This window comes from Tursiops truncatus, chromosome 16 (assembly GCF_011762595.2).
Source record: "Tursiops truncatus isolate mTurTru1 chromosome 16, mTurTru1.mat.Y, whole genome shotgun sequence".
Lineage (NCBI taxonomy): Eukaryota > Metazoa > Chordata > Mammalia > Artiodactyla > Delphinidae > Tursiops > Tursiops truncatus.
Window position 1 is genome coordinate 24,667,492 of NC_047049.1, and position 27,643 is coordinate 24,695,134.

The window sequence follows — 27,643 nt, forward strand, 5'->3', positions numbered from 1 at the left end:
AGGTGTATTCTTAACCACTGCACCACCAGGTAAGCCCCTGTAGGGAGGAATCTTAAAAGACCATCTAGTTCAGCACCCACATTTCACAGAGAACTTTAAGATGACTCTAATGCCTATAGTATTAAGTGATTTGCGGCAGGTCAAATATTTAGATAGCAGCATCATTTGGTGTTCTAGCATCCTTCTCCAAGAAAGTTGGAGGGGTAGTATGATATTCTGTACCAGGCAAATGCGTGAACAGTCTTAGATAGCTACATGGGTTCTGACAGTGCAGAGAAAAAAAGTATTAACACAATTAGATTGTAAAACTCTTGGCCTCCATTTCACGTGCTTCACATTGGTCCACAGTCACAAAGCTCATTGTGACTGTGAAACAATAGGATTAATTGTGAAAACAGTACTTCTTTAAATATTTGAAATTAGAATGGAAAATATGTTGAAATAGATGAGGGGGTGTAAATTGAATTAAATAGTAATTGTGTTCCAAGTCCAGGGACAGACAAGTGGCTTGGAAAGTCGGTTTTCCATATCAGAGGGACAGGTGGTGAGAAAGTCAGAGCCTGGGGCCAGTGATGAGGCAGTCCCCAACCCAGTGGTGGATTTTCTCACCATTGTGTGCTCTCTTCCCTCCTAGCCTGCCTGGGGAGGGTCCCAGGGAAGCCCTAGGCTTAAGGCAGTGCTGTTACAGTCTTGAAACCTCACTGGTAAATGATATCACAGGTTGGTTACCCAGACCCAGATCGATAAACGACTCAGGCAGCGGATCGATCACATTTCCGGGGAGAATCTACCCTTTGTAACCTGCAGGGGGGCAGGTGGTTTATCAAAAGATAAGGCTCTGGCTTGAAGGATTTAATGCCGGCTCTTTCCCCACTCCTGTCTCCTCCTTGGAGGGCCTGGGCCGTAACAGCGGGGTAATAAACTACTTTTCATTAAAGCGATCTGGGGAATAGGAGTGGGAGGGGGCCGTAAAGGTGGGGACAGAAGGCACAAATCCGCTCCAAGACGGAAAGCCAGGGTGAGGGCGCGCTGGGTTCACTTCCCCCTGCCCCTCCTCCTTCCGAAGCCACCCTGAGTTTCCGTGCCCGGCCAAGTGGCCCAGCGCCGCGCCAGGCCGCTGGCCGAGCTCTTGGCGCTCCGGCCGGGCTGCAGCCCCCTCCCCGTCGCCCCGGGCCCGGAGCCCCTCCCAGCACGCTTCCCCTCTTTCCCTTCCCTTCCCTTCCCTTCCCGGCCCGGCCCTGCCTCCGCCTCCTGCGCCCACAGCCTCCGCCAGCGCCGAGCCCCCTGGAGCCGGAGCGCGGCGAAGGGGCGCCGCCGGCCCCTCCCCAGCGCGCTGACAGCAGGCTCCGGGGCCCCCGCCCCGTCCTCTCGCCGGCGGGACACACCCCCGCCCCTCCTCTGCTCCGCCAGTTCCCGCCGGACCCACCGGGCGGCGGAGAGAGCTGGCGGGCGAGCCGGAGAGCGGCGGAGGCGGCGCTGGAGGGAAGGGGCGCGCGGCAGGCCCACGGGGAGCCGCCCGGGCGCACGGAGTCCGCGTCCGCTCTCGACCGTCCCCGCTCCGCGGCCGTACCTGAGGGCGCCGGGAGCCCGGGCAGCGGCGCGCCGGACCGGGGTGGCGTGGGGGCCGGGGACCTGGGAAGCGGGAGAAGGAGCCGGAGGTCGACCAGGATGAGAAGGTGACGCCGCCGGGGGGCGCCACTCGCTCTGTGGGGGAAGATGCTCGCCTACTGCGTGCAAGATGCCACCGTGGTGGACGTGGAGAAACGGAGGAACCCCTCCAAGCACTATGTGAGTATCGCCCCTAAGACCCCCGCGGGGCCTGGCCAGGAACCCCCGAGGGCCCTGGGTGGCCCCTTGCCCTACCCGCGCTGTTGAGTCCCGGGGCTAATTGCCCACAGGGCAGCCTTCGGCGGTAGAGTTTCTTCGCAGGGCTGTGATCTCCAGGGAAGCCTTTTCTGACCTTCCTCCACTCCCCCCACGCCCGTTTTCTTTTTTTGGCATTGGAATTGGCAAGTGGCTGCCCTTGTCTGTTACAACGGTGAAGTCATCTGTCCGCCTGAGCTTTGAAGGATGGTGGGGGGAGCGTTCGTCAAACCCTCGCTGGGAAGCTCCGTTGGGAAAGAGCATCTTCCCGGCCCTCCCTGGGGACTCGGGTCATTCACGCTCACACAGACCGAGATGCTTTCAGAGGCTTGACCTGGGGAAGGAAGCCTCACGCGAGCCTCCCACTTTTGCTCCGTTCTCTGCCTCCCTAGGCCTGGGTCTGGGGGCAGAGGGATGACGCCGCACCCCTGCCCCACCTCCACCTTCAGCCCTGAGCTTTGATTTCCTTCTTAAAGTCCTTGTGTCCGTCGGTGTGAGGAGAATTGTGGCTTTTCCTTTTATCCCTCCTCTGGACATGACCCTTAACTGGGTTCATTTCCTCTTAAGTGATGCTCCATCTCCAGACACGAGGAGGCAAATGTTTGCTGTGGTCTCCGAGGAACAGCCGGCTGCCCCTCCCCCTTCCTTCTCCAAACTTAATGAGAAGGGGCTAAGGTTGATTGAGCCGAGCTCCTGGCCTGTGGGACGCGTCCCCCTTTCATCTCAGCCCCTCCTGTCTTCCCATCCTTCCCACAGTAAACTGTGTCCTTGACGCCTGAGAATGCCAGTCCTAGCGGCTTTGCTCCTGTTCTTGAGATAGAAGAGACAGACAGCAGGGCATCCAAAGCCGGAGGACTGCATCTTATTTGCAAATTAGTCAGTTAAAGGAGCATTTAGAATGCTCAAAGCATTAATTTTAACAATTAAAACAGGCTGTTGGTTGCTGCCCTGGACAGCACATTGATTTCTGAAATTCCTTGTTGGAAGGAGACTGGGATTTGTGCAAATGTCAGCCTCAGGCTACTCTTTCTGTCTTTATCCCCAGTGGCTCTGATCTTTGGGTTTCTTTATAGTAGAATAAGTGGGCCTGGGCTCAGGTTGGGGAGGAGGTAAACCAAGGAGTCTGGTTCCTGGTGGGACAGAGACGTGGGTGCTGGTGGGAGAGCTGTTCCTTTTGTGTTACTGGCTCAGCAAGCATCTTGCCCTGCCATTTCAAGAAAGCTCTTTTTGGAGGACTTGGGTCACCATGTGGTCACCCTCCCCTGGGGACAGATGTCCATTTGCACATCCCAGCACTTTTTACGAAGTCAGCTTTCCTAAGTTCTTTTCTCAAATGTTGCAGGCTAAGTTTTAGGGGTTCTTTTTTTTTTTTGTCCTGAACTTTTTAAATAAACATTTCGAATGTCATTTGGTTTTCTTATTATTCTTTTCTTGTTTGTTTGTTTTTTTGGCTGTGTTGGTTCTTCGTTTCTGTGCGAGGGCTTTCTCTAGTTGCGGCCAGCGGGGGCCACTCTTCATCGCGGTGCGCGGGCCTCTCACTATCGTGGCCTCTATTGTTGCGGAGCACAGGCTCCAGACGCGCAGGCTCAGTACTTGTGGCTCACGGGCCTAGTTGCTCCGCGGCATGTGGGATCTTCCCAGACCAGGGCTCAGACCCGTGTCCCCTGCATTGGCAGGCAGATTCTCAACCACTGCGCCACCAGGGAAGCCCCCTAGGGGTTCTTTTCTAGTCCTCAGTTAAGGTAGGCACTGCTTTCAACAGATGGCACTCTGTTCTGAGACCCAGGCAGGTGCCGGCTCTGGATTTTAGGTGAAACATCAAATCTTAGCTTTGACCAGTGATGTCCAGGATTACAGATGTAGGATGCACTCCTGGTCAGGAGCGCTGCTAAAGTGACGGGGGGCCCTATGCAGACAGTATTGAGAGGTGGTTAGCGCTGAGGCTCTGAGTTACAGGCTCTTGTTCAAAGCCTGGCTCAGATACTGACTAGCTATGCAGCTTTGGGCAAATTATTTAACCTCCGTGGGCCTCAGTTTCCTCATTTTTAAAGTGAGTATAATAATAGTATCTACTTCAGAGGGTTGTCTGGAGAATTAAATGAGATCATACATGCAAAGCACTTAGCGCAGTTCCTGGCACAAGACAAGCACTCATTAAATGGTAGCTTGGCGTGATTCTGACTAAGAAAGCACTTTTGAAAAGCAGCTATTAATGGTCTGGCAAGAAGGAAGAAAGTTTTGGGGTTTTAAGATTGATAATAACTTGTTCTGTGTGAAAAATACAAAAGAAGTCCTGTCCAATTCCCTCAAAATGATCATTTCCTCCCTTTTTATGGACAGTGTTTTCTGGGACGTCTCCACTTCCCGTGTAAGAATCAATGACGTTATGTTTGGGGCCGGGAGTGATGTCACCGAGCAGATGGGGCCATACAGAGCCCTGAACCCAGGTTGTGGGAAAACAGTTAAAGGAGAGAGTATTGCGTGTTATGGAATTGTGGAGCTGGCAGGGACCTGAGGACTCATGAGGCTCCACCCCCTCATTTTTACAGATGAGGAAACTGAGAACCAGATGGGATAAAGTCACTTGTGACACAGCTAGTCCCAGCACCTGGGTCTAACTGGCCTTCTGCCCATGTCATGGGTTGGGTTCATCGAAATACCGTAAAAGGCTGGTTGGGGTTGACGAGCCCAAATATCTGGTGATAGCAAGAGGTTCCTGCACATTTGGGGCATCAGTGCATAACATAAGGAGAGGGGGCCAATAATGGAAAGTGTCGGCAGTGCCAACAGGGCAGGAGGAGCATGCTGGGGAGGCTGTGCCGCTGAAGTTTAGGATCGCCTCCTCTCTCGGCCTTGACGTGGTGGACACCACACACCAGAAGGTCAGGTGTTCCGGGCAAGGCGCGCTGGTGTGGGTAGCAGGCAGGACACACTGCGCCCAAGTCACGTATGTTCTGGAAGCCCTTTACGCTGAAGAAGCATGCCTTCTTCCCGCCTCTCCTCCACTGATGGTGAATTCTGAGTCTGCGGTTTGGCAAATTGCAGAGCAGAGCCGCTTTATGGGACGTGCACGTTAGCTGGAGCTAGCTGATGAGAGGCCTGGGGCCCAAGCAGGAGGGGCCCTGCTGGCCCCAGAATGCTGGGAACATACTGCAAAGGTCTTCTCAGGACATCCAGCCAAAGGCATGCTTGTCCCCGTGATGTGGGGGAGCTGCCTGGACACTGAGGGTCTTGTGTTTTGGTCTGTTTATGAAAGGCAGGCAAGTGACCTCCATCATTTGAGTGGTGCTGTCAGCCCTTGGCTTCCTTCCCCTCTGTCAAGCCCCTGCTTGGGGTGCGTTTGGGGAAGATGGGCAGCTGCTGCTTAGGCCAGGCTCCCTGCATGGAGCTGGGCTCCTCTCTTAGCTTTTATGAGCTGCCCCTGGGGAGACCTTTAGGTAAACTGTCTTTGGCCTCAGACCACTTGTCTTTCAAATGATCCTGATGGTGCTGGTTGCAAACTGCAGATACCTTTGAAAACTTTCCATAGGATTGAGTTCCAGTTCACATAATCCTTTGTACCCACAAGCATGTGTAGGTGTATGTCAAGTCATTTGGTGTTGGAGAGGAGCTCGTGCATCTAAAACAAAAAAGAAATTGTTTGGATTTGGGAGGCATTGTGCTTTCACAGTCTTTTCCTTTCCTGATTGTTTATTTCAGACAAATATCAGTCATGAGTGTTCTGGTCCTCTACAGGGCTCTTCAGGGAATGCAGATAATAGCCAGTGTTAGCAGTTACCATCGATGGTGCCAAACGCTTAGCGTGCATGATTTCATGTAATTCCTGCAGTTCATCGAATGTCTTTGATTCCTTCATACAGATGGGTGAACTGAGAGGTTCGAGGTTGCCCAAGGTCTCCCAGTTAGTACAAGGCAGATCTGGGTCAACTCAGGTCACTTTACCTCCAGAGGAAGCTATGAACCTACAGTGAGGCCCTTCTCCTCCACTGGAGTCTGGTTGGGGAGACCAGGCTCAGGTATACATGATGAGAGAGCAGTGCCATGTGGTATTTGAGGACTGGCTCGCTGTGTGGGACGTGCACCTTGTGTCCTGGAGGTGAGAGTGTGACGGGTGATGGAGGAGGTCACTGTGAGGCAGGGGGAGTGGAACAAATCCAAGATGATATCTGCTCCCCAGTGATGCTTGTGATAAATGAGGGATCCACCCTGTGGAAATAATACATTCTGTGTGTTCAGAGCATTGCAGGTTCGGGTCTTGGTCCTGGGAGCTACATTTTTAGGAATTGGCCCCAGACCCATTCTTTTCTCTGCGCTTCCTTTTTTCTTAAGCCCTTAGAGGATCCAGCCCCATGAGAGGAAGGGTGTGCAGCTGCAGTACGGAAAGGATCTTCTCAGGCCAGTCCCACTGTGGAATGAGTGGTGGTGGGCAGATCAGGGTTTGAATCCCACCTCTGACTCTTCCTAGGTGTGCAACCTGCAGCCAGTCACTGTGGGTCTCAGGTTCCTCACCTGTAACCTCACAGGGATTTGGGGAAATTGATCTGAGATAATTTGGGGCAAAGCTTCTACTTAGTACCTGGCCTCCATCATGGGTACTCAACGTATACTAGCTTCCATCTGGTCCTCCTTATCACCAAAACACTTGAGTACATTTAGGATCAAATAGGTGAAGCTGTGAGAGAAGGAAAGACTGAGGCAAAAAAGGAAGGCCCAGCTGTTCATAGTCTGATGGGAAAGTGGGCTACATGCCTCGTGGAAAACACCCAACATAGGAGAGAAGCACATAAACAAGGAGCAGCTGTTCAGACCTGGAGAGCTTCCTGGAGCTGCCCTAGTGATGGCTTCCTGGTCGGTTGGGAAGGAGAAGGGAAGGAACTTGTGTTGGGGGAGAGGAGTAGAGAGGTGTTGCAGGTAAGGGCAAGGTCAAATAGTATCCTAGCCCCAAGGTCAGTGCAACACATTGGTTAGCACTCTTGCCTGCTCTCTTTCTCTCTGTCTCTGTCTGTCTCTCACACGCAAGAACAGTTTCTTCTTCTCCAAGGAGGGAAGTGATCTAGGGGTGATTCACAGGTCTGACAAGGATTCCTGCTTATGGAACAACCGACCACATCCTTCAAGGCTGTTGGAAGAGGGAGCACAGCCAGCCATTTATCATGGCCCTCTTTAGAGCCGAGTGAGGGTTTGGGGGGACAAATCAGGATTGGAATCACCATGTGTGGCGGCAGGCAGAGGGGAGGCGAAGGGAAGGGAAAAATAAACCTATTTGATGTCATAGGAGACCGGTTCCAGCTCCAGAAATATAAGCGCCAGCTGCTGCATTTTCCAAAGAGATATTCCGAGGCCAGCGTGAGTTAATCGCCAGTGGAGACAGTGAATTAGAGCAGTGTTGTTAGGACTTCTGACTTGGGGGTTTGCACAGCGGTCCCTGGAAATTGCCTTCTGATTTCCTCAGCCTGAGTCACTGACCAGACTATTTCTTGGCCAGAAAAAGTCTAACAGGAAACTCTATTCTCTTTTGCCTCCTTATTAAATAAAATAAAACAAATAATAGAGTTATACATACGGTAGTCACACTTCTTTTGAGTTCTGAGAATCCGGGAAAGGGATCATGGGTTAGGACAGCGAGCCAGGGAGAAGGAAGGACAAGGGGTGTGTGTGGGAAATGAGGTGGAAATACTGGCATTGGAAAGAGGTTCTGAGCCAGGGCCAGAGGTGCTCTCTGCCATGGCCGTTGCCAAAAGTAATGGAAGAGTCCAGGAGAGTGATGAGCATTTGAAGCGGTGATTCCCAGAGCTGTGAGTGACTTCATGCCCAGGCCGGGCTGCTGCTACCTATAGTGGAGTCAGGGGGGGAAGGGGGCACGGTGGGGGGGAGGGGGGAGGGGGACTGGGGGAAGGGAGGGGCCAGGGGGAGGGGAGGGGAGGGGGGACGGTGAGCCACAAGCAAGCCCCTCTCATGCCCCCGAGTAACCTCCAGGCAGGTCACATCAGCAGCAGGTGCTGAGCAGAGTCCAGCGAGGATGTCGAGGTGCAGGGGGAAGGGAAAGAACCCATCTGTGAGCACCTACTGTGTGCCGGGCAGTGCAGAAGAGACCCTTCAGAGGGGATTTTACTTAAGCGTCATAACAATCCCATGAAGTAGGTAGGTGTTTTTAATCCCCACTTTACAGGTGTGGAAATTGAGGCCCAGAGAGTTTATGTGAGTCTCACTCAGTGGCAAGGCTGGGATTCTTACCCTGGCCTCTGACACCTGAGTCTGTGAGCTTGTTACTTTCTTCCCCATTAGAGCTGGGTCAGTGAGAGAGGGGTATGAAAATCACCGAGGAGTCCGGGCAGCACCTCCTGAGAGGATGACGTGTATCTGGAAGGCTGTGTTGTTGGAGAGCCCCTGGGCTCTGGTATCCCTGGGCCAGAATCCTGTCTCTACCACTTACTACGTGGGACCTGGTGCAAGTTACTTCTCTCTCCGTGCCTCAGTTTCCTCATCTGTTAAAAACAAACAAAACAAAATGAGGGGAAAATAGGACCTAGCTCAAAGGGCTGTGCTGAAGGGTAAACGAGTTAATAAACGTCAAGACCTTAGAACAGTGCCTGGCACTTATTAGATGCAACATAGGGATTTGTTCTCATACTGATTAAGTCCTGAAGCTTCAGAAGGGGGAGCTCTCTGTGAACTGGAGTTTTCAGGGAAGACTGGCTGGCGAAGGCAGGCTTCACGCTAGGCCTTGAGGAGTAATTAGGATTTGGATGGGAAAGAGTAGGATTTAGGTGGGAAAAAGAGGAGAAGGGCATTCCAAGAAAGGGAAAAACAAAGGTGCCGGAGGCGGGACGTGCAAAGAAAACGTGGACAAAACCCAGGTGGGGCAGAAGGATGGGGGAGGAAGGGTGGGCCGGCTCCTGAGGGTCTCACAGGCCAGCCGAGGGAATTCAGAGTTTATTGTTACACCTCCGCACCTTCTGTTCCTCCCAAGGATTGCAGGGGAAGGGGAGCTGATTGTCACCGTGGGTCCCTTCTGGTGGGCCCCAGAGCTGGCTCTAGGATTGTCGTTGCAGCCGTGGTGGGAACAGAGCTACATGGAACCGTTTCTGTAGCTCTGCGTTGGGGACTCTTTTTTTTTTTTTAACATCTTTATTGGAGTATAATTGCTTTACAATGGTGTGTTAGTTTCTGCTTTATAACAAAATGAATCAGTTATACATATACATATGTTCCCATATCTCTTCCCTCTTGCGTCTCCCTCCCTCCCACCCTCCCTATCCCACCCCTCTAGGTGGTCACAAAGCCCATTTGCATTGGGGACTCCTTAGCTGCAGGCCCAGCCCAGCCCCTCTCTGTTTATAGCTCTTACTCCGAGGGGTCAGGCTGCCTCATAAAAGTTGATTGCACCCCAGAGGTCTTGGGGAAGGAGGGCGGAGGAGGGGGAGGGGAATAGCAAGGAGTGAGGCGTCAGCTGCTTTGGGCCACATCCGTGGAGGGCCCCGCTGGCAGGGCCTGAGGTCACGGTGCAGTCATTTCCACCCCCAACCGCAGCGCTGCCGCTAACGCACCCCAGTGGCAAGAGAGAGGAGACCCCGTCCTTGGAGGGTCTGGAGGCTAATACCGAACAGCTTGCTGGGAGCCCCGGATGAGGTCTCAGTGTTACCTGAAACTTTCAGGCCAACGTTGTCTTCTACTTCAGCATCTCTCTGAACCTGTTTTAGTTATAAAGACAGTGCTTCAAACTACCTCTTCATTTATTTAACCCTCACTCCACTGCCAGATATTCCAGTAAGCCTGATTCTTTAGGGAAAATGTAATAATAAAAATAACAGCTAACAGTTCTGAATGCTTTCTACGTGCTGAGTTTTACACGGAAACTCTCAAAGCAGCCCGCCGAAGTGTGTAGTTACTGCTGGCATCCATGTCGTGCAGGCGAGGACGCTGAGGCCCAGAGAGCTTAAGGGAGTTGCCAAACACCACACAGCTAAGAAGCTGCGTGTGGAGAGGCGCCTGCAATGACCCAGGCCTGCTGACTCCAAAGCTGGCCTTGTCCCCATGGAAGCCTCGCAGCCAGCCCTGCGTTACATGCCACACCTGGGGAGACCGGGCCCCAAGGCGATTCCACCTGAGGCCTGGCTGGTTGGCTTCTCAAGGTGTGAGACCTTCCACATGTCACCTTCCCCACTTGATCTCCATTTGCCCATCCAGTAAATGGGCTGACTGCTTCCTTTCTGCCTTGTAGAGGGGAGGGTGGAGAGGAAAGCTGCTTTGGAAAACGCTGAGCCCAGAGAAAACAGCTATGTGAAGGGGTCCTAGATCCCTCAATCTGGTTTCCTAATCATTGGTGAAGGGGATGCTTTACAAAAAGAAGCTTTTCCTGACACCAGGGAATTTTTAGACAAGGTTTCCTTGCCTTACTACGCCCCCTGAGAAGCCTATAGCCAGGGTTGACTCAGGACCACTTTAGGCCCCAGTGAAGATGTTTTCTAGAAAACCACCTCTGGGAACTACGCTTCGCTTCTTTCCAAGCCTGTCAGTTTTGTGAATGGAAGAGACAGAGCTATTTCCAGTCCCATCTGTCCCGGCTGTTACCTGGGGGGAGGAAGTGACATCCAGGGGGCTGAGCTAGCAAAGGGGAAACAGCTGTGCTTTCTGCCCCTCCCTCAGCTGCTTTCTCTGGCCCTTTGCTGTCATTTCCCTTTGCCTGTGAGGAAGCCACCCTCCCTAGGCCTGGGAGGAGGTGGCGGTAGGGTTGGGGCAGGATTCCTTCCTCTGTGTGTGTCAGTGCAGCATAAATTATGCAGTAGGACGTTTTGGGCCCTCCAGTCTGTCTCTGGACTCCCTCGAGTGTGAACCAGACCTGACAGAAATGGATCACTCAGGGAGTGGGGGTGGGGTGCTGCCCAAGATAGTGAACTTTCAGGGTCAGGGATGGCGTGGGTGCGGGCCAGTCTGTATTTCTGCCTATCACTGCGTGGTCCCCCGTAGAGAGCCTTGGCTGTTTTCCTTTTTCCAGGACTATTCTCACTCAGTAACAAAGGAGACCTTGACCTCTATTACATGGGCGCCATTATCATAACAGCTACCACGTATTGAATCCCTATTTTGTGCTGGGCTTCTTGTTTATAATCTCTGGTCCTGACACAGCCCTGAAGGTATGCATTTTTAACCCCATTCTATGCATAGGGAGACCGAGGTTCAGAAAGTTGAGGTTGCATTGTTAGTCAAGCACAAAGCCAGGTGTGTTCGGGCCCCTACCCCCAGGCGGTGCCTGTTTCACCCTGTCACTGTGACTTGCACATTGGTCCCTCTCCTGGGCTGCCCCAGGTTGGGGGTTGGGGAGCTTCTGCCGGCCCAGCGCATCGTCCTCCTGGGGAATAGTGTTCTTTGTGGAGAGAGCCTGCCTTGCTGGCTTTGCCCACCTAAGGGTTCTGAGCGTGAAGGGGTTGTCTCTGCTGTTTGAAGCGGCTGCTTTGTAAACTCTTTCATGGTAGGCCCCATTCTGACCCAGCTTTATTCCGTTTCCTGATGGCCCAGACCCAAAGGGCTATTTTAAGGGCCTTGCCTGTGTGGGAGAATTTCTCTTTGTAGCAACAGAGAGGGAGGCCTGGCTGGCCTGGCATGGTGCTGGCAGTGGGGCTCTGAGAGAGCGAAACTCTTTCCTGAATTCTGCCTCCTGGGCAGAATTCATCGGGCTCTCAGCACAGGGCCTGGCAACCCGGAAGGGGCACGGTCACTTGTCAGTGAGGGTAGGGCTTGCAGAGGTGGCCGCCCAGGGATTTCTGCTGGTCTAAGCCCCGGTGGCGTGGCAAACTGATGATTCTCTCGCAGAGCTGAGGCCTGTAATAGGACAATGTCTGGACTTTGGTTTCAAGCCGGGGTTAATTATTTACTTTAGTCATCGCTCATTGGCAGCTGGAGAAAAGCAGCCTCATTTTCCCCATGAGTGCTGGTTGTGGCAGCTCCTGGGCAGGGATAGTGGGCAAGTCGGGTCGGAGAGTGTGTGCGTGGAGCCCTTCTAGGTGCGGGCACGGGGCTAGGGCTTCTCATCCACCGTCTTCTTTAATCCCCACTGCCACCCTGAGCATCACCCCTGTTGCGTAGCCAAAGAAGCAGGGGCTCGGGGGGTGCAGCATCTTGCCCCGCATCACGTGGCCGTGAAGGGTGAAAGCCAGGGTCTGCGCCCAGGTCTCTGCAGTGATGAAAGCCCGCGATGGTTCCATTGTGCTCCCTGCAGGTTTGACGGATTACCCACCCCGCAAAGGTTAGGTTGCTAGGTAGGAGTACTTCTCTTTTTTCCCTGCCCTCAGCTGGAGGCATCCACACATATCAAAACTAGCTGCACTGGGTTTTTCTCTACACTCTCTGCCCTCCCTCAGACTCTGGTCTCCGCGGCTGTATTTCTTCCTCTGCTGCATGCACCCATGGGAGTCTCGTCCCTGATCTGTGGCTGTGCTAGGGTATGGAACGCTGACGGCACTGCCCTGGGCTTAAGAAAGGAAGTCAGCCCAAAGGGCATATGCACAGTGGACCTTCCCTTGGAAGGCTGGGGCCCTGCAGCTTTATAGTGGCTTTGTCTCCCGAGAGCTTCCCAGAGAGGCTGGGAGACTAGGAAGCACATCACGTGGGTCCCTGATAAAACTTCAAGGGTCTGAATTAAATCCTGGTCATCTGCCCACTCTGACCTTCCCCCTCCATTAACATGTGATGTGGTTGGAGCTGGTATTTGGGATCAGATAACAAACCTCTTGCTACCTAGAATGGCTCCCTAGCAAGGGCTGGCCTCTATTTTGGGATTCAAATTTTTATTCCCCTTGATCTCGTGTCCAGAGGCACTTTTAAAAGCCTGGTCCTTCAGAAGCTCCAGCTGCTGGGGGTTCTACGTCCTGTCCCCAAGGATGGTGGCTAGCACGGCGCTGTGGTTGGGAGCAGGGAGCAGTTTATTTCCCAGGCACTTTCAGCCTGCTGCTTGCTCGGGCTAAACGAGGCTCTGGCAACTGGAGCTAGCCCCCGAGAGGGCCTCAGGTAGTGGCAGTTGGAAGTTGAGGGCAAGAGGATGGGAGCAGAGCACCGACGCCCCTGATACATGGGCTCAGGCTCTGAAGCCCTTACTACCTTGTTTCACTTGTTCAAATTTCTTCCCTGCCATGGGCCTCAACTTTCTAATCTGTAAAATGAGAATAATAGTAGTAATAACAACAGCACTTAGCCCATTTGGTTGTTACTCCACATGGTGCTGGGGACATGCCTGGTGTTGTTACTCCACATGGTGCTGGGGACATGCCTGGTGTTCAATGGATGGCAGCTGTGGTTATTATCATCTTGGTCATCCTTCATGGTTTTGCTTAGTTTCTGCCACCTCCCAGAAGCTTCCAAGACTTCTCATCTTACAATGTTTTCTGTCTGTGAATTTTTGCAAAGTTTATTGTTTTAACCTCTCCTGTAACTCTTACCAAGAATGGCCTTGGGTTGCTCAGTTTGGGGCAAGCCTGTGTCTCCTGTGCCTGATTGATGGAAAAGCCCATTGTGCGGTGGACCTTAATCTGAGGCTTATTTGTATTCATTCATTCATTCATTCATTCAATCAGTCAGTCAACATTTGAATGTTTACTATGTGGCATTGGGAACACAGCAGGACAGATAAAACTCCCCGCCCTTTTGGAGCTCACATTCTGATGGGGGAGGGAAATAATAAACAAAACTGGTGAAATATGTAGTGTGCTGGAAGGGGGATAAATGCTGCAGAGAAAACTAAGCGAGGTGAGGGAGACAGGGAATGGCAGTGGTGATGGGAGTTGCTGTGCTATTTTATAGAGTGTGGCCAGGGACAGCTCCCCTGTATAGTGACTTTTAAGTAAGAGCTGAAGGAGGAGAGGGAGTGAGGCCTGTGGCCATTTGGAGCAAAAATGGTTGAGAGAGAGGGAACAGCAAATGCTAAGGCCCTGAGGTAGGACTGTGCCTCTAGCCTTTGCAGAGAAGAGCAAGAGGCTGGTGTGGCCCAGTGGCATCAGCAAGAGGGAGAGCAGTGGGCAGTGAGGTCAGGCAGCTAAAGAGCTCAAGTTGTGCCTGTGTCCCTCCCAGCACCAGGCCGGGTGCTCTGCTCAGCAATGAGGCGTCCTCTTGACTTGCTGAAGACAGAAACTGGTCAAAACACAGCTGGAGAGGTCGCTCTGGGGACTGTTTGGGGTTTGACCCTGACCCCCCAAGAGGGATTCTGTGGGGAAATACAGCCTCCATCAGCAACGGCTTGGATAGCACCTGAGGACCCCGAAGGTAGCGCACGTCTCAGGGAGTTTCACTAACTGAACATTAGTTTTGTACCTACTGTGTGCAAGGCACCAATGCTGAAAGCAGTCCCTCCAGCTGGGAGCTAGAGGGTGGGGAGCTCCTGCAGAGGCAGCAGCCTCCGCATCCTTTCATCTTTAAACTCCCTGCCTCATGCTAGCTGATGGTCTGGATCACAGTAGGGCCTTGAGCAGTGAAATAAACCTGTAGACGAAGGCTTTATCCTATGAAACCCCCTTCCTCCTACCCCACTCCTATTTTTTAAAGAACCACAGCTTTTAACTTACAATTGTGGCAGTTGGTCATTTGAAATGTAGAATATATATTCCTATCATTATAATACTGTGAATGGTGGTAAGATTCTCAGGCCATTCCACCAAAACCTTACTCATCCATGGAGTAGATGGAATTATAGCACCAAGAGCCAGATGTCTCTAGTTCACCTATATCACGGGCTAGCCTGGGAACTTAAATTCCATGTGTAGCAGCCAGGGGAACTGTCCTCCAGTGTTCATAGTGAGAAGGAAACTTCCAGGCTGACTGATGATGGTGATGATGACGATGATGATGGTGATATTAGGAGTACGAATTATGTGCCACCCATTCTTCTAAGCACTTTACTCTTTACAACAACCTGATGAAAAGAGCACTCTTTTTTTTTTTTTTTTTTTGTACACGGGCTGCTCACTGTTGCGTCCTCTCCTGTTGCGGAGCACAGGCTCCGGACGCGCAAGGCTCAGCAGCCATGGCTCACGGGCCCAGCCACTCCGCGGCATGTGGGATCTTCCCGGACCGGGGCACGAACCCGTGTCCCCTGCATCGGCAGGCAGACTCTCAACCACTGCGCCACCAGGGAAGCCCGAGAAGAGCACTCTTATGGTCCTTACTTTATTGATGAGAGAACAGAGACACAGGTTAATTTACCAATGGCCATAAGCTAGGAGGAGGCAGGGCTGGGGTTCAGAGCCAGGCAGTGGGGCTCCGAAGTCCTTCGGGAAACCTCTTACGTCCTGACCTTCCAGGGAATCCTGCCAGCCCGGCTGCCACAGCCTAGCCTGGCCGTCCACAGACCTCAGTCAATAAGTGTCAGAGTTGGGAACCGAAGCCACTGGTGGCAGGCAGGAGCGGCCCCTCTTTGTTCCTGAGACAGGAAAAGCCATTTGCTCCTGGAGCCTGACACTGCAGGGGGTGGGTTTGCCGGGCATGGTTGCCTTCCTGGGCCATTTACAAGTCCAGCACTTGCGGCTGGGGTGGGGAGCACTGTATCTGTGGGTGGAGAGGCCAGATTAGAGCGTCTGGCAAGATGTTTCTGACACCTAGGCCATTCAGCTCAGCCAGGCTCAGCAGGTGACCAGGGATGTTGCTTTAGCTGGGAGGGGGCACCCTCCCCATTCTGCCCTGTTCAGTTTATTGTGGGAATGAGCTGGGCCTTAACCATTCCTTCCTCTCTCCCTGGGCCCCAAAATAAACAGCAGCTGTTGGCTGCATCGTCTCTGTCGGCTGCCAGTCTGTCAACAGCCCGTAGCTCTCGTTTGCCCCGCTCTTTGGGTTTAATGCCATGGGGCACTGGGGACCCTCCAGAGCCTGCCTTGCTGGCCAGCTGGTGTGCCCTGGCATGCCCTCTCCCAGGCAGTGCTGGCCTGTTGGCCGCACACTGGCATTGTCCCTTCGTGCCCTGCAGGGAGGCAGGTCCTCATGGTGGTCACAAACTCAGGCTCCAGAGTCTGACATCGGTTCTGCTCCTGGCTCTGCCATTTAGCTGGTGACCTTGGGCAAGCAGCCTAACTCTGAGCCTATTTCCTTCTCTGTAAAATCCGGCCATGGGTTCTAGATCCTGGTATCCCGTGAGGATTGAGACCAGTGCTATCAAGGCAGTGCTGTCTGGCTTCTGCCCTTGAAGCCAGACTGGCTGATCTGAGTCCTTGCTTTGGCACTCAGGAGTTTTGTGCCCTCGGGGCAGGTGCTGGAGTTCTCCCCACCTAGGTTTTCTCATCTGTACAACGTGGATAATAAAAGCATCTCCCAGGCTGGTGGTGAGGATTAAATGAGCTGTGCCGAGCACAGAGTAGGAGCTCAGTGAATGGAATAACATGTGCTCCCTTTGACAGATAAGGCAGCGTCCCCTAAAAGAGTCGTCCACAGGCGCACATCCGAGCGCTAACAGGATTACTCCTCCCCTAACCATTGTATCTGATTTGCTTGGCTTTGTTTCTACCCTGCGTTCAGAACTTCCACTTGAGGGGCTGGGGGTTGGGGGGCGGTACCATAGAACTGGTTATAAAGCAGGACGGAGGCATGAGAAAGGAGAGCTGGGATGTCTGTTCTACTTGGCAGTGGTTCTGCTGATGTAACATAAGAAATGGGAAGAAGACCGGGTCCGAGGCCATGGACTGCCTTCAGCTGCTGGGCAGATCCCCCGTGGTGTTGACCGGTTTTCTCTGCTGACGTGTGAGCCCTGAGATGTTCTTTCATGTGATCTCCACAACGTCCCCGTGGGCCAGCCTGCCTTGGCTCCGTACTCTGGGAAACCCTTGTGTTCTTTGGCTGTTTCTTGCAATTACCCTCCCTTGTGGAAAGCTTGTACTGGGAACCCCCTTTAGAGCATCCAGACCCCAAAGTCATCATTCTCAAAAAGGAAAAAAAAGGCATTTGACCCCAATTGTGTTGAACTTCAGTGCTACATGCCGCTGTGGGCACACCAACGCCCTGGTAAAGAGACCCTCACTAGGCAGGGAGCATTTGCACTGTCTCCCCAGGAGCCTGGTCCTTAAACAGGTGGCTGGGCCGGCTGTCTTGTCTCCTCCATGCTGCTCTTGGCCAGTTCTTGCCCCAGGAGAGAGGTCAATGGCAGTTCCATTCCCAACATTCAGGGATGACCCTTTCTGATAGACTTGTGGGGAGATTGAGTCTGCACTTTCGAGAGCAATGTGGCAAAGTAGTTTAGAGCAGGGGCTCTGGAACCAGATTGCCTAAATCCAAGTTTCTCCTCTCCCATTTACTTCTGTGTGACCTTGGGCAAGTCACTTAGCCTCTCTGTGCTTCAGTTTCCCGTTCTGAAAAATGGGGATAATAATAGTACCTTCCTCATAGGATCGTTGGGAGGATTAAATGAGAAAATGCTGATAAAAGCACTTATAACAGTGCCTGGGGCAGAGTTAGTGCTACCTAAGGGTTACTGTTGTTATCTGAGCTGGCAGGGCAGGTGCAGTCTGCTTCCTATCAGCCCAGGCCTGACGGATATATATATAGAAGCCTTGAGAAGATGCCTGGGGTTTGTGACAGAGGCATCTGGGATGGAGCTTGTGGCATGTTCTAGAGGAAGGGGGTGTAAAGATTCAGACAAGTGTTCCAAAGCTGACTCCACCATTTCCTAGCTGAGTGCCGCCAGCGAGTTGCTGACCCCTCTCAGCTCAGTTTCCTCAGCTGACTGTGCCCACGCCTTCCTCGTAGGGTCATTGTAAGAACCCAAGACAGGGTACAGCATCTAGTAGTCACTCTCCTTTCCTTTAAATGGTGGCCATTTAAACAGCCTTGTGGTTTGGCAAGGGGACCAGGGGGATGGTCAGTGGGCTCCAGCCTGACCTTTCTGGCCGGGAGCCTTGAATTACACTCTTTCCACACCTCTCCCCTCACGAGCAGCCTCTGGGTGTTTATTGCAGCGGGGCTGCCCATGCAGAAGGTGACGGTGCCTCCTGCCGGGACCGTCAGTATCCCAGGTTGTCAAGCTCCTCACAAACAGTCTTGCTGCCTCTGAGGGACCTGCTGAGAAGGGCTGTAGGTCTCCTTCCTGTTTCACAGACAGGAAAGGCTCAGAGAGGCACATGACTTCTGTGATTGTGGAGGACACCGTCGATGCCCCGCCCCGTATGCCCTGGGCTCACCTGAGTTCACCTGCAGCGGTTTCCAGCATGCTGGCAGCTCCCCTCCTCGAGTGTTCCCCGCTGTCGCCTCTCCCCGCCTCACTTCTCTGGGCGAGGGCTCCCTCCAGCAAGGGCACCACGGGAACGTGCTCTACCCGAGCAGGTGCAGCTGAGGAAGGCCAGGGGAGGGGGCGGAGGTGAGTTGTCACTCCGTCATCCTGTCATCCCAGGGAGTTGATATCTCAGCTGCCTGCTCTCCACTGGGACAGTTTGGAGGCGATTTCCAGCCAGAACCTCAGAGGATCCCCAGCAGGACTGAGCCCCAGTGGCCACAGCAGTAAATTGGCCATTAAGTGCCCTTTATCGGCCTTTATCCTTTCCTGGTCTCACTCTCCATACCTCCTCACTTGGGATTCCGGGAATCATCTCCCTAATAAATAGCCTGTACCCAAGGCCTTGTCTCAGGGTCTGCTTTGGAATGAACCCAAACTATGATAGCAAACTCCTCCTTCTAGCAAGTGGTGGAGCGAGGACTGAGAACCTCTGTCCGTGACTCAGTTCCCCAGGCCGTGCTGTCTTTCTGGAGGTTCCTGGGGTTCTTGTTATAGAAGAGTCAGGATCCTTGTTCGATGCAGGTTTTTTTAAGCTAATAAGAGGCAGGAGTCATTGTGGACAGGGCTGAAGAATACTTGATCAATACAGCAGCTTCTGGGGGCCTCATCAGAGAAGGAGCCCAGTCAATGCAAACGTGACGGAGAGAAGCTGGGCCTTGGACACGTGGGAATCTGACCTTGTATAAACTTGCCTCAGGAAAGAAATAAACAAACAAGGGACTTATGGATAAATAGAAATCTAGTATCTTTATCCATCATAGGTCAGGCTGGGAGGAGCAGTGTAAGTGTCTGAGGAAATGAGGTCGGGGGCTGCTGGCCTCTGAGCCCAGGTACAAGGTGACATGATGTGAGCAAGACACTGTCGTTTGTATCTGCTGTAATCTGGCTAGTTGGTGGGGAGTTAGGCATTACGAACATTAAAGCTTCTTGTGATAGTGTTTGAAATTGTGGTGAGACTGGGTGTCCTTATAGAGGATGAAAGCATCTTTAAGAAAATAGAAAAAAGGAGAGAGTGTGTGTGTGTGTGTGTTTGCATGTAGAATGCATGTGTATTTGGAGATGTGTAATGTCTGTGTGTGTGTTTGGTGTGTTATGGGGGGTGTATTTGGGGATATCGTGTGTGTGTTGCAGGGTGTTGGGGATTATATCTGGGTGGTGTATTAGTATATGTCTATTTGAGAGTGTGTGTTTATATGTGTGTGCATTTTGTGTGGTATGTGTATGTGTGTGTGTATGTGTGTATGTGTGTGTGTGTGTGTGGTGTGTGTGTGTGGTATGTGTGTGGTGTGTGTGTGTGTGTGTGTGTGTGTGTGTGTGTGTGTGTGTGTGTAGTACAAGCTGTTGGGTCATTGTCCATCAGGCATATTCCTGGGGCCATCTTTTATCCTTGAGAACTCCTTACGGTCAGGCTAGGGGGTCCCAAAATACTTAGATTTTAGTATAAAATGGAATCATAGACCCTCACATATACTTACCCTAACTACCTTTTCTCCTTTCCTCCAGTGCCTCTTCTGAGTCAGGCAGGTTTACACAGACCTCATTTCACGCTCACAAAAGAAAGATGGTATTACTCCCATTTTTGTAGGCAAGGAAACTAGGAATTAGGGAGGTTAAGTCACTCACTCAAGGTGACACAGCTAGTGAGTAGCAGAACTGGGATCTGACCAACCTCTGAACTTCCACCCCTCTGCCCCCTCCACCCATGTGGGGTGAGCTGGTGGGTGGGATTCTGCCGTGACTTTGCACGTGCAGAAAGGGCCCTCTTCTCCATCCAGGACACTTGCTCTAGAAACATGACTTCTAGCTTCAGAGGAGGCCCCGGAAGAAGGCTTGCAGGAGCAGGAAGCTGTGAGGCAGGGCTGTGTGAACTAGGCTGGTGTAGACATGCCAGAGGACCTGATCCCAGGAAAGAGTTGTGACCCGGCGGGGGTGGGGGGAGGTGGGGATGGAGGAGAGACTCTAGAAGCAAGGGAGGATTGAGAAGGGAAGCTAGAAGAGGCCTTGAGTTCCTCCCCTGGGCCTCAAGGAGAGGGTATGTACACATTTTTGCTGGGTAAGGAATCTTACGCCTGGTTTTATCCTCCAAGAGCAAACGTCCATCTCCCTCCTGTTTTACTGTGAGCCGGTTACGTGTCCAGGTGTGTGGGGCTGGGGCAATGCGGACCTGTCCGTGTTACCTGTTATGTGAACTAACCCCTAATAAGGGGACGCACAGAGAAACAGGCCTTCCCTACCTGGATTCCTGGAAGGAAGAGAGGGTGGCCATTTCGTCAGTGTGCGTTCTTGGCAGACAGAGGCAGTGGGGCCCCTGGGCTTGCCTGGCTGCTCCCACCCACAGGAACTCACATCAGACAGTAGGGAATCCCACGGAAGCTTCGGTCCCAGATGTAGTCTGCGTGGGGCATTTGGGACTTATTCATGGGGTTCAGATACGCTTGGGTTCCCAGAGCTGCTGGGAGAGGGCCCCCTGGTACCCAGCCAGCTCAGTGACTCCAAACAACTCCTCAGGAGCGACAGTTCCTGCCACTGTCCCTGAGAACCTTAAAGGGCCACCTCTGCCCCACCCACATCCCCCGAACATCAGCCAGGATGAACCCAGGGAAGCAGGTGGATTCACGCAAGGCAGCCTGAGCAGCCCAGATTTTCAAAAGCCATCCTCTACTAAGTTCCCAGCCCCAATGCTATTAATATTAGGCGTTAACCTAATACAGTGTTAACGCTGTGGACTTGTTTGGCTCTCTGCTGACGTGGATTAGGATGGGTTAGAGTGCAGCAGTTACAGGCGAGGCCAAGTCCCTCACAAGCCACGTGACTCTGGGCAAATTATTTAATCTCCCCGAGCCTCAGTTTCCTTATCTGTAAAATAGGGATAATAAAAGTACCACAAACTCATAGAGCTGGTGGCTGGCATCGAAGCATCATGAAGGATAAAAATATAGGAAACAGCGGGAGCTGGGCATCCTCGTGTAGCTCCCCGCGTTAAGGCAGTAGATGGCCCACACGGATGCTCTTAGCCCCCCTCCCTTTTTGGGAACAGCTCTATTGAGATATAATTCTCATACCATACAACCAACCCATTTAAAGTATACATTTTAGTATATTCATAGAATTGTGCAACCACTACCACAGTCAATTTTAGAACATTTTTATTACCCCAAGCAGCAAGTATGCCTGAGCCATCACTTCCACCCTCCCTCCCCACACCCCCACTGGTCCCAAGCCCTTGGAAACCACTAATTTTCTTTCTATCCTTATGGATCTGCCTATTCTGGACATTTTATATAAATGGAACCATCAACGACGTGGTCTTTTGTGACTGGCTTTCTTTCACTAATATAACGTTTTCAAAGTTCATCCACCATCAGCCCTTTTGATGGCTGATAGCGTGAGCTTGACTCATTCCCTGCTGGCCCAGGAGCCCTGGGCACAAACCCTCACCGTGACTTTGGCAGGGCTGGCCTGCGGTCCTGAGTGCAGGTTCCACTGGGGCATTTCCTCTCTCTGCCCTTTGGAGCATGTAGATTTTTCTCTCCTCCTCTCCTGTTTTGAAACCGGCTGAGGCTGGATCTTGTAGGAAATGTTGAATGCGCCTGCAGTTTATTCCCATTACTTCCTCTGGCCTGGTCAGCAGCTTGGGGGCAGGGTGGAAACTGTGCAAAGTCTTTACTCATCTGTTCCCCCTGGACTCTGTTTCCGGGAGGGGATGGGGAGAGAGACAACAAAGCGTCTTTATTTGTTTTTAGTGTTGACTAACTTCCCAGCCCCCTTACCAAGTTCTGGTGAAAGTTGCTGGGTTCCTGGTCAGGCTCTCTTCCCTCGAGACACAGGGTCATGGGACTTCTCTTTTGGGGGCAGCCGATGGGGAAGTCGCCAAGTGTTTTGGAGTTCTTTGCGTGTGGAGTCAGACTGCATCTGTTTCTCCTCTAGCTGGAGCTGGACCAGTGCAAAACTGGGAATCCGTTAGGAGGCAAGTAACAAAATCCCATCTAAAACAATCTTAAACCATATGGAAATTTATCATCTTACTTTGAAGTAAGAAGTAGATAGAAAAAAATCATAATTAAAAAAAACTATGCTATTAATGAACATTTAGATTGTTTTCAACTTTTTTATTTTTGCCATTATAAACAGTGCTGCCCTAAGCATCCATATGTATGTATATATGGGCTACTATTTTTGTAGGATAAATTGTCAAAGCGACACTGATAGGTAAGAGTGTCTGGGGTTTGTTTTTAGTAGGTCAGTCCACATTTAATCCATTTTCCTATTCCGTCTGTGTCTAAATCCATACAATGAGAACTGATACTTCCAGTGAAGACCCTTGTGGATACCTGATATTTGTGAATCAATTTAGGAACACTGTATTATCTTGCATCCCCATCCTTCCCAATCTATGGCTGAGCATCAGGCTAAAGTAATGTGGGGGTTTTTTTGTTTGTTTGTTTGTTTTGCGGTACACAAGCCTCTCACTGTTGTGGCCTCTCCCATTGCGGAGCACAGGCTCCGGACGCGCAGGCTCAGCAGCCATGGCTCACGGGCCCAGCCGCTCTGCGGCATGTGGGATCCTCCCGGACTGGGGCACGAACCTGTGTCCCCTGCATTGGCAGGTGGACTCTCAACCACTGCACCACCAGGGAAGCCCTAAAGTAATGTTTAAAAGCAAAAGACACAACGTAAAGGACTTTTTGGTCAACAAGAGTATGTCATATATTCTATACCCTTGAGTATACTACTTAGCAGTTTTCTTCAAGAGATTATGTGATTCCCCGTTGGAACGCACAGGGTGAAATGTCTTAACAATGCCAAGTGTCGGTTAGACTATGAGGAAGTGGGGAACCTCATATGCTGCTGATGGAAGCACAGTCCTACCATGTGCCTGAGAAGGAAGAGAACTGGAATATTCTGTGAACTATGGCTACCACTTGGAATAATACAAATGCCCAGGAGAAGAAGATGGATAAATAAATATGGTATATTCATATGATGGAATTCTGTGCAGTTAAGGTGAATAAGATTTATAAGTTTCAACCTGGAATGATCCCCAAAACAATATTGAGTGAAAAAGGCAAGCAAGAGAATATTACCTATTATACCATTTATGTAAATATAATTTATCTAAATTTCATACTATTTCTATAAATTAAAAATTATTCACAAAATAATAGTGTATTATATATATATTTACATACGTTTGTGGAAAAAGTATAAAAACACAGACCGGAAGGATACACACAAAAAAATTCATGACATTGGCTGCTTCTGGATGGGGAGAGAGAAATGGGCCTGGGAGAAGAATAAGGGATTTAAACTTTATCCATAATGTTTCTGTTTCTCTTGTTTAAAAAATGATAGAATTTTAGCATTTATTTATTTTGAATGGAGTGTGGAAGGATTTGTTATATGTAACATGTAGTCTTCGTTTGTTCATTCATTCATTCAGCAAAGATTTGTTAAATGCCTACTACATGCCTGGCATTGTTCTAGGTTTGAGACTATATGAGTACACAAAAACAGACAAAAATCCTTGTCCTGGGGAGTTTATATTCCGGTGAAATGTATTGATAAAAAAACAAAACAGGACTTCCCTGGTGGTCCAGTGGTTAAGACTTCACCTTCCAATGAAAGGGGTGCGAGTTTGATCCCTGGTTGGAGAGCTGAGATCCCACATGCCTCTCTGCCAGAAATCCAAAACATAAAACAGAAGCAATATTGTAACAAATTCAATAAAGACTTTAAAAATGGTCCACATAAAAAAAAAATCTGAAAACAAAATTTCAAAGTAAAAAATGATACAATTCCCAAATTAAAAAGTAAGTTAATAAAAATTTTAAAAACTAATGTTTAAATGTTTGCATTCCTTCTTTATATGTTTATTTAATGATTTTGCAAATTTAGAGTAAAGCAGTAATTCATATCAATAAAAATTCGTTTTATATTTATTGAGATATATAAAAAGGAGGCTCAGGATGAGGTGCCTTGGTTCATTGGTACAGAAGTTGGGTCTAAATCTGAATTTAAAAAGGCAAGAAAGACAGAGGCATCTTAACATAGGTTTGATTCCAGCACAGAATTTGACCGAGTGACTCTTGAAATAGCAAAAGTAACAATTAGATGCAAATTAGCCCAGAGCCCACCACACTGGGTGAGCCCCACCTGGGAGTAGAGCTTATCTGTTCAGTGCCTTGGGTGGGATTTATCATGTATTAGGAAGAGCAGAGCATCGAGCATGAAATGAATGCTTTACGGAGATACAGTAGCAGATGTGCACATGAGTGCGTGTGCATGTGTGTGTACCCATGAGCACATGTATATGTCTAATGGACTGTTTACTCTGTGCCCCGCACTGTTGAGGGCTTTCTGAGTGTTATCTCATTTAATCCTCACAACCCTGTGAGGTAGGTGCGTTAACTCATCCCCATCTTACCAAAGAGGAAAGAGACTTAGCCAGGGTGGCAGAGCCAGTGATTGGTGCACTGGGAATCAGAGTCAGGTGCCCTGGCCTCTGTAGCTTGTGCTCTTAATTTTAGGTTACTAGAGGGGGAACGAGAGAAAGACAGGTCCTCCCCGGGAGAGGCAGCGGTAGAGCAGCCGACAGATGATGGGGAGCCATGAGGAGACCAGAAGTGGGAACTTGGGGTGTGAAGAGAAACTGGGGTCTGGGGCTGGAACATCACGCTTGGGAGTTCAGACTTCCCTGCAAGCCGGAGAAGCCCCTGGAGGTGTTGCTTGACACGACCCAGTGTGTGTTTAAAGATGTAACCGCACACGTGGTGTGAAGGATTGATTGGACTCCAGAGACCGGAGGAACTGGAAGACCAGTTGGGAGGGGATGGCAGTGTGGTGTAGCCTCATCTGATGTGCGGGTCAGGCTCTCAAGCCAACAAGGAGGGTCAAAATTACCTTTGAACATCCCTTAAATTGCCCGTCCAGTTCAGTGTCGAGGGCACTTTGTATGCAATTTTGTGCAGAGTCAGAACCCCTGAACTAGAGTAAAAGAAACAAAAGGCAAATCAGTAGCCCTCGTTGGGCGTCCAGACCAGTCACCTGTAACGTAAGGCCGGTGGGAGGTGGCTGCAGGCTGTCCGCAAGGCTGACTCCATTCTGCTTTAAGATTAAGCCTCTATAACCTACAGCCTCTTTAGGGGATTTGTAGTCAGGAAGATGGACCCAGAGAGTGAAGGTAGCACCAGAGGGCTGTGATTCCACCGCAGCTGCTGGCTTCGTGGTCTTTCTGTGTCTTGGTTTTCCTTACTTTTCATCATTCCTCTTATCTCCTGGGATAATCCCTTTCCACTTCCTAAACAAAGGTGTTTCCCTAGATTCTGTCCAGTTACTAAGCCTTGTGCTTCCATTTTCTTCTCTCCATACTCTTTGGTTCTGGACCTTCTTTTCCACTTAATCTGTGACCTCTGGGCAGATCTGTGTCCGCAGGAGGACCTTCTTCTGTCCCCAGCCAGCCAGCACCTTCTCACCAAGGTAAGTCTGTCCTCCGCCACCCACCTCATCCTACTCCCTGACTGCCCAGTATTTTAATTAATGGCACCCCCATTTTTCCAGTCCCCGGAGTCAAAATCTGGGAGTGACATTTGACTTCTCCTCCCCTGACTTCCATCTGGATTCTGTGATCTGCTGATGAGTGGTTCCCAGATCTGCCTGGGAAGCTGGTGAAGAATTTCTTCCTTTGGGATCACCCGCTACAAGCCCGGAGGCTGATTCAGTATTCAGGTAGCCTGGCACAAGGGCAGGACCCGAAGTTCATGTCTTTATCAAAGCTCCACAGGAGCATCTGCTGATGAGCCAAGTGCTGGAACCACTGCCCTGGGTCTGCATCTGCCCCGTCCCATAGCTTCATTAGCCTTGCGCTTCCGTCTTGCACTCCTCTCTCTATCACCCTAATTCTAGGCCACACGGCAGCTTAGATGGGCTTCTGCAGGTCACTGCAGCCAGCCTAGACCAGAGCGGTCACCTTGCGGTCACCCAGCATCTCTCTCTGCACCTTTGCCCCAAAGCCATGTTCATTGCCTGGAACTTGCCCCCTCACCTACCGAAATCCTTTAAGGCTCATCTCAGATGTGTCTTCTAAAGGGCCTTCCAGGTCCACATGAGACAGATGGGCTTCCTCCACTCCTAGCTTGTAATAATTACTGGTTTACATATTTCTTTCCTCTGCAGGATTAATTGAACAAGCGTATGTGAAGCACTGACCCAGACACTTAGGATGAGGAGGGACAGAGAGGGGCCCATCCTTAAGCTCCAGGGTACTTACCAGATGCTAAACTCCTTAGGACCAGGGCTCTGGCGGACCTGGAGTGTGCACTTCATCAATATTTGTTCATCCTGCCCTGTATCGTGCGTTTCCCTCCCCAAAGAGTAGGTCACATGCTGGGTTTTCTACCCTCAGGTGCAGCAAGTTAAGTTAATCGTATTCTTCAGTTCATTGTACCTTATCACATTGCAAAGGCCTCCTCCTGCTTTATTTTTATTTTTCCCCTTCAATCCTAATCTTCACTCCTATCCCTTTTCCGCTTATGCATCCCCTCTAACCTGTTTAACATAAACCCATGTATCCTCAGAAAATAGGTTGTGCTGTTCGTGAGCGTGGTTCGTAATCTACATAAATGGTATTGTGCTATAGGTTTGGTTTGGTGATTTCCCTTTTTACTCAATACGGTGTTTGTAAGATCTATTTACGTTGTTGTATGAAGCCACTTTATTGCTTCTGACTGCAGCATGGTGTTCCATGCTGACATTTTACTTATTTGCTGCCCACTGTTACTGGGCCCTGAGGTTGCCTCCAACACTTTCTCCTGCAAACATTGCTGCAGAGTAACGTCCCTGTAGGCTGCAGCCCTTACAGTCTGCAGTGATTTCCCCAGTACGTGTACCAGGAGTGGGACCACTAGGGCACAGGGCTTATACAGACTGAGTTTAAGTAAATACTACCCTATTGCTTTTCAGAAGAGCTGTACAATTTATAAGCCTACGAGCAGTGAACCACGGTTCTCATCTCCCTACACCGTCACCAACACTTGGTGTTATCCAGAAGAGTAGGTCATTTTCCTCTCTCCTTTCCAGAGAGGGCCTTCTAGGCTGTTGGCATTTCTCCCCATGGACCAATCCAACCAAGATTGGAAGATGTAGTGAGTTTTAATGTCTTCATATTATTCCTTCCTGGCCCGTCTCCCTTGCCTGTAATGAAAGTTCTTTTTGTAATTCCCCACCCAGTTCTCACTAATGGGACCAGAAACCTAAAACCTTTCTCCATTATCTTAAAAACTCAGCCAGCTTTTCAAAGCTAAACCTCCTTTGTTTTTCAAGTTAATCTGAAATAAGCCCTTCTTATCTTGTTTTCCCCCTTTGCTCAGTGCCTCCAAGCCTCAACGGCCATTCTTGTGAATGCCCCAGAAATGGCCTCTGAAAGGTACTGCTTCACCTGTGTGTGCCCACGGTTGGAGGTGGGCTGCAGACCCTCCCCGGATGTTGCTGTCTTCACAGAAGCCAGGTTTGGGATTTAACTCTGTTTAAATGCCTGCAGCCTTGTTT

At 50.8% G+C, this 27,643-nt stretch overlaps 1 protein-coding gene across 6 annotated transcripts in view; it reads left to right on the forward strand.

Annotated features, from left to right (window-relative positions):
• Window positions 1-1,648: 1,648 nt before the first annotated feature.
• SH3PXD2A (SH3 and PX domains 2A) overlaps window positions 1,649-27,643 on the forward strand; it is a 240,037-nt gene continuing 214,042 nt past the window's right edge. For 5 of the 6 annotated variants that reach the window (XR_004522555.2, XM_033842084.2, XM_033842085.2 and 2 more), the window contains exon 1: window positions 1,652-1,788. Coding sequence is in view for 4 of the 6 variants with exons in the window: in XM_033842084.2 (XP_033697975.1) it covers window positions 1,717-1,788 (72 nt within the window). In the remaining 2 variants the exon portion in view is untranslated. Of the gene's footprint in view, window positions 1,789-27,465; window positions 27,603-27,643 lie in introns of all 6 variants that reach the window. The other variant, XM_033842081.2, reaches the window with a different exon arrangement.